This window comes from Cryptomeria japonica, chromosome 5, assembly GCF_030272615.1.
Source record: "Cryptomeria japonica chromosome 5, Sugi_1.0, whole genome shotgun sequence".
Taxonomy (NCBI): Eukaryota; Viridiplantae; Streptophyta; class Pinopsida; order Cupressales; family Cupressaceae; genus Cryptomeria; species Cryptomeria japonica.
Genome location: NC_081409.1, coordinates 869954989 through 869962064, shown reverse-complemented (window position 1 = coordinate 869962064; position 7076 = coordinate 869954989). Strand labels below are relative to the sequence as shown.

Genomic DNA, 7076 nt, shown 5'->3' with positions numbered 1-7076 from the left:
TACAACAAATTTACAAGTGTTTTCTTGGTCAGTACTAGGGAGTGTGCCTATGATAAGAAATGTATTGACCCATCCTTCAATTTTCTGCTTCGAGTCATCATCATTGTCAATATCCAAATACCAGGGTTTGATATTACAACTTGTTCTCATCATCATTAACCTATCACTTGTTTTTGCCTTTTTGTCTGGTGTCTGTAGAAGCTTGGGGATAACCAAAGTTGTCCTTTCTGGCTTCTTTTCTTGATCTACAAGCCAGTCTAAAGATGTTGTGAGATCATTTAAAGAATGATCGATCTCATCAAGTCTTTGTATAAGTACATTATTCCTAATGTTAGAGTCTTGGACATGAGTAATTACAGTTTGGATATCATCTCTGGACTTATGAAGATTATTCAATATTTGTCCAGATTGTGTTTTCAATTCTTCTAAAGCTACTTTGGAATCCTTCAACAAAGAATGATTTTCTACAACTATATTTCCTAATTTTTGTACATTAGTACACTTTGAATGGACAGTAATGTTGTTTGGGCTCATGAATGCTCATTCATACTTCCAGGAAAAGATGGACAAGATCTTCCATGGCTATGAAGATTTTTTATGTGTTTATATTGATGACATTTTAATTTTTAGCAAAAACATTGATGAGCATAAGAATCATCTAGAAACATTTTATAGGTTAGCTTTAAATTCTGGGATTGTTTTGTCCCTCTCCAAGATTCAATGGTGCTCAAACTCTTGCAAGTTTTTAGGAATGATTGTTAATTCAAACAGACTTGAGGTTTAACCTCATATTAAGAGCCTAATTGGCTAAAAATTTCTTCCAAAGCCCTGAAATCAATTTTCACCAAATATAGGCAAATTTATACTCAAAATTCATGGAAACGACCTTCTGGACACAATGGTGAAGTCGAAATTGTCATGATGCCTCCAAAATGTGCAACTTTTGAATTCTGAAAAATGAATGCTCCAAAATGTCTTCAAATAGACTATTCAATGAAGCCCCGATGACTTTGATACCATGTAAGAATTTATCAAATATAGCCAAGATCTAGAGCAAAATGAATAGTACAAAGAGAGACAAAATATTTGATAAGAATAAACTGTATTCTCATCAAGATGCAAAACAAGATCAACGAGATCATTACATACAATGTAGATGAGTTTTCTTATAAAGGCAAGGCTATATGGATATGTGAGCACACAATCATGACATGTGGTTGAATGAGAAATAAGGGTGGGTGAGGGTAGGTAGGAGAAATAATAAAATATTCCACAAGAGGTGGATCACCTACCGAAGGTGGAATGTAACAACAAGATAAAACCACAAAAGGTGGAATTTCTCCTACATGCATCATCCCTATGTGCACACTTCCCTAAGTGTCTCATTTACAAACTCCTATGAAATGCATTACCCTAAGTCAACCTAAATAAAGTGTAATTATGAGACATATTTTATACCAATGATATTTGATAAGATAGAAACTCGACTTTGTTTTTAGGAGTTTATGTCGATTCTCGTTTTTTTGTGTATTCTAAAGCTACTACAAATTTAGGTGCAAGTTGACAAAATTCCCATAGAGATTCTTATTAACAAGAAACCTAGGGAATACAAACTAAAGTTCTAAGCCCCAAGCACCTCCAAAATGTTGTAGTTTATATCCAAGACTAGTCATATCAAGGTAATAGCTTAGATCCAGATAGGAGGCTAACTACTTAACATAATATAAAGACATCACATAACATATCATATGAAGAACTTAAAAGTATTTGTATTATTCACATCATCTCAATAAATCATATATATCATATCTTCCTCTCTACTCTTCTATATCTTCTCATATATCTATCCATCATTTATTCTTATTTACAATGTTTTGCATATATCTCATATCTTTCTACATACTTCTTTTGTCATATACATCTTACAATGTACTAATATTTAAGGGATGTGTTGTGACCCATATAGATATAATATCCCTATCCTAGATGCTATTTTTTTAATCTTATGGTTTATGGACTTGATGCAATAAGATTTGATCGGATCTTCAGGATTGTGTCTGACTATTCATCTTTTCTACCAACAATTGCCTTGAGCATTACCCAAATGCTCATTATATTGTCACTCATGTGCAACCTTTCCTTTCTAGCAAGAGTCGTAGCCTTCCTTAAGAGTGTTGATGTGGCCATAGCCATTTCATACATCACTTTCATGACTCATATGACTCCTCAACATAGAGTATGTGATTGGTCCCAACAGATATGTGGCTAGTCTATTGCATCTCAACCTTGTCACATAGAACTTTCTAGGTAGCTTGATAGTGGCAGATTCTCACATCTAGACCTTATCATTTTTGTTATTCTTTCCTCAACATAAAGGATGTGATTGGTCCCAATAGACATGTGGCTAGTCTATTGCATCTTAATCTGAAACTTTCTAGATAGCTTGATAGTGGCAAATTCTCACATCTAGATCTCATCATTTCTGCTGTTCATATTATTGAAAAAAAAAGAAAGAATAAATAGATAAAAGAGGAGCCATCATCGTATGTGAGCTACTTCTTAATGTCCAAAACCTCTCAAATGGACGAGAGAATCTCTCACATAGAGAATCGTCACCTCTTGTTGGAATAAATCTTGTTTGCTTTGTCTAAGACTTCACTTTATTAAAAGTATTCGACTGAGAAACCATTCCACCCACTTTTTCTGAATTATTGGATGCTATTTATATAAATGGCACTTATTCATCCAAAATAATCTTGACAGGTTAAATCACTGGCATGACAAGAACATTAGGTACCATTTTCTTTTCTCCTTTCCTGCTGACTCATCGATGCTTCTCTTTCCGTGTTTATCACCTTCCTTTGTACACTTTCTTCCCATTGTCTTTTCTCTTTCTTCCTCGTTTACGAGTTCTTTCCCGCTTTCTTTGCCTCGGAGCCTTTCTTTCGATGCTCTCTTTTTCTTAGATTCTGCTCACCTCCTTGAAGGATATCATCCATTGTTATCATTTATAGAACAAAAACCATCTCTTTGTAAATATCACTTCTCATAAGAACTCTGAAACCAAATAAGGAGCAATTTTCAAAGGATGGGTTTCGATTTGCAGACCACACCACGGTAAGTATGAGCGCGTGAATTATTGTTAAGATTACAAGGTTTAAGACAAATATGGGCAAAAAGTTGTGCTTCTGTTGTTAATTGAGTGTTAAGGGATCGGTAGGGCTCATTAGATGCAATGGAAATTAAAGACGAACCTGGTAGTAAAACAACATAGAATTGTTATTGGATGCTCAAAAGACACTAAAATTCTGAACCCTTTCTTTAACAATTTAAGTGGGTTTTACTAGAAAAGCGTTTATTTTTTATGGATTTTGAAATTTCTTTCTGTGATTTTGAGGGGTTTTAAGGAGGTAAGAATTGATTTTTGTAATGCCCAGGTGGTTCTAACTTATACAATTAATTGTTGTAGGTTCAGTGTCGGTCGGGAACTAGCAACTTTGATTACTTCTTGCGGGATCCTGGACAAGGCCTGGGAAGAGATATGTAATGTTTCTAAAAATAATATAGATTTTCTTCTGAAAGAAGATGACGGTGTAGCATATGTGACCTTTCCTTCATTTTCTGGAGAGGATTTCATTGTTACAGACAGCAAATATGGAGAGTACGATATCCAGAATGAGAAAATATTCTCTGCCTGTCTTAAGGGCAATGATGATAAGAAGGCCCTTGTTCATAAGGGAGCTTTCAACCGATTCCTGCGTATTGTGGAAAGTTCCGATTTCAAAGCCAAGGTAAATAGGTCCTTTGTTGCTTATTAAAAAAATGCTCCCCTGTTATTGCATTCCCCAAATCTAATTCTCCATAATCACCAATTAAGATTTTTCTATCCAGAAAGTTAATGCAATTTCAAAATTTCTAATTTTACAGGGTATTTAGCATATGTATTGACTTAAATTTTCTTCAGCTAAACAAGTAGTACTTCTTAAAGCCAAGGAAAAAGAATTCCCCATTATAAATACAATTGCAAGTGAAGTGAATCAAACGTCATTGTGATTGGGCTATTGAGACATGCATCATAGTGCAGGACATCCAGGTTTAAACTCTGCTGAGAAGAGCCCACAATATTTGTATTGCTCTAGCAGCTCCATATTGTTATGTCGTAATGCTTGGATTTAAGTAGCATATTGTTGTGCCTCCAATATTTGTAAATTTCAAGTTCCACGTTCTTATGTCTAAGGGAATATCAAGCAATATTTTGTTTGGTTTGGTCAATGAGGGTTTACAGCAGATCCCTCAAATATTTGGCCCACTTTATCGTGGCCACAATAATGCAGGATTGATTCCTCAGTTAATGGAGAGATATGAAATGGATGTTTATCATGATTATGCTCCAGCTTTAGCATTGTTGACAGCCAAATATTCCTCAATTGTTTAGTATCATCGTTGAAATCACCTTCTTATTCATTTCGTAGAGGTTTATGTCTGTAAATATAAGTAATGTGCTTACTTGTCTTTTCCATCAGATGCAAGGTTTAAAGGAACAAGCAATTATATTTGCAGGCCATTCCATGGGGGGTGCAGTTGCAACCCTGGCCACTCTCTGGTTTCTGCAAAAGAAGGCGAGAAACATATCTTATTTTTGTATTACATTTGGTTCTCCGTTGGTGGGAAATGCTATAGTTGGGGAGGCAATTGGGCGTGAAGATTGGACAGGAAGATTTTGTCATGTTGTCTCCAAGTATGATATTGTTCCTAGGATGCTTCTTGCACCATTTGAATCAATTGTGGAGCCTTTGGGTGCAATTGTGCCTCATTGGGAGAGCATAATGGGCATTGGCTATGTTGCTGTAACACATCTTTCTATACCAGAGGCTTGCAAAACTCTTCTTGAGAAAATCCTACAGTGCACATCTACAATAGCAAATAATTACCCAGGAGAATCTGGTCTTAGAAGCCCATATAAACCCTTCGGTACTTACATGTTTTGTTCAAGCCAAGGTGCAGCTTGTATTGATGACTCTGAAGCTGTCCTGAAGATGTTGCATTTCTCTATGCAAGAAATGCCTTTTGATCAACTTGCAGGCACCTGTGTTTCCGATCATACAGGTTATGGGCAAATTTTGGAAACTATCTCTAAAGACTTGCTAAATGCAATGCCAAATGCAAAGGTTGCTGCAGACGCTTTTGAGATGGGAATAGCACTGGAATTGGAAGCAATGGGCGTTGGAGATCAGGTAATGTCGTAATTTCTACTTTCTTTTTTATGTATCATAATCATATAATTCATGCTCTGCAAGTGCAAAACATAGATAGATACCATATCAAGAAATTGACTTTTTTAAATATTTCATTTTTAGTAGTTTTTTGGCCAATTGAAATCTTGAAATTCAAATTTTCTAGTTGGAAAAATAGGCATATGAAATATGAAAAATGCGAAAATGAGTATCTTACTCCGAGGCCACTCCAGGTAAAGATTTAGATTAAGACAAGCTAGAGAAAGTACATTAGTAACATGAGAAGTCATGAGCAGACTCTGCCTTCCTCAAATCTGCTTCTGTTCATTTTTTATCCTAGACTGGAAGCATTCCCTAGTGATTTGGACCAAGTCTATATCAGAATGATCTTTATATGCCACAAATAGTTGAACGGCTTGTACTTACTACTTGGGCTATCCTCCCAACGTTTGCTGAACTTCATTTATTAGTTGTTCATATTTAGCATTTATCTCAATATCTGCATTTTTTATGTTTTACTCTCAATGTCGTTTACTCTTTCTAGACAAAGAGATTGATGATGTTTTTTTACTTTTGAGCAGAACCATCATGCATCTCTTGCACTCAGAAAAGCTGGAGAGATGAAAAATGAGCAAGATCTGAACATTGAGAAACTAAATAATGATTTGAGCAAGAGTCAAAGTTTAATGGCAGAGGTGGAATGGTATAAAGGGCGTTGTACGAAGGGCTCTGGCTACTATGATACTTTCAAACAACATGGTGAAAAGCCAGAGTTTCATGTAAATTTGGCTAGAATAAAGTTGAGAGCATTCTGGGATGAAATTGTTGAGAAAGAGGAGAAGCATGTACTGCCCAGTGACTTCCGATGCCAAAATAAATGGATCAATGCTGGCACTGCATATAGAAGACTTGTAGAACCTCTGGACATTGCATACTACTATCGTAGACAGAAGGATAACAAAAGCTATCTCTCAGATGGGGTGAGACCTCACTGTCACATCGTTCTGGAGAAATGGTTGAAAGAAAAAGACCAAACTCGTGCAGGTAGAGATAATAAGTATCGAACAAAGTTTGCATCCTTAACTCTGGACTCCTGTTTTTGGGCTCGTATAGAAGAGGCTTGTCAAGCGTTGACAAATCTCCAGAAAGAGCAAGACCAACATCAAGTCTTGAATGCCTCACTGCAAGAATGCCTAGAGTTTGAAAATTATATTTGGGATATTATCAGTAACAAGAGTATTTCTGTAGAGGTTTTCCTGGAGCAGAGTAGCTTCATGAATTGGTGGAAACAATACAGTAGCTATCTTCAACTCCAAACCCCACAATGGATATCAAGCTCTCCTTTGTTCAACTTCATGGCAAATGAAACCTGGAAGTAAAAAATTCAGAAGAGCGAACCTTTTTCTACTTTGAAAAAGTTTTTCAAAATTATATTCTGTTGGAACTCGGAAGTAGTTAATTTCTGTGGTTTCTTCCTTCTGCTTGATAAGTTGATTTTTTTTTAAATTAGAAGAATCTATTTTACATTTCATAAAACGAGTGGATAAATCGACAACGTCATGCATGTTTAAAAAATGTAATTTTGTATTAATGGGACTACTTCATTTGGAATTGACTTTCTGTTGTTTAGAAGAGTTTAAATCCTGTTGATGACCTGAACCATAAAAGGACTGATCACAAAGAGGATTGGTAGCTCATGGTAGAGCACTCCAACTGTAAATGGAAGGTCCCAGGATCAAATTGTAGTTAGTCTAAAAAGTTTAACACGGTTTCAAAACCAGAGCCAGGCTAGGAGTTCCAAGCTCCTCCAATGTGGCTCACGGGGTTTGTTGACGAACAAAG

At 35.9% G+C, this 7076-nt stretch overlaps 1 protein-coding gene across 1 annotated transcript; it reads left to right on the top strand.

Moving 5' to 3' along the window:
* The first annotated feature begins 2726 nt into the window (after positions 1–2726).
* On the top strand, positions 2727–6665 carry LOC131037857 (lipase-like PAD4). The gene is made up of 4 exons (XM_057970089.2): positions 2727–3117; positions 3470–3791; positions 4524–5234; positions 5816–6665. The coding sequence occupies exons 1-4, from the start codon at positions 3089–3091 to the stop codon at positions 6611–6613; spliced, it is 1860 nt and encodes a 619-aa protein (XP_057826072.2). The 5' UTR covers positions 2727–3088; the 3' UTR covers positions 6614–6665.
* The last annotated feature ends 411 nt before the right edge of the window (positions 6666–7076 follow it).

Excerpts from the sequence above, each read along its gene's own strand:
- LOC131037857 (XM_057970089.2), top strand. The coding sequence starts at position 3,089 with ATGGGTTTCGATTTGCAGACCACACCACG. Across the intron at positions 3,792-4,523 it reads GTTCCGATTTCAAAGCCAAG|ATGCAAGGTTTAAAGGAACA; the intron begins GTAAATAGGTCC and ends CTTTTCCATCAG. Across the intron at positions 5,235-5,815 it reads CAATGGGCGTTGGAGATCAG|AACCATCATGCATCTCTTGC; the intron begins GTAATGTCGTAA and ends ACTTTTGAGCAG.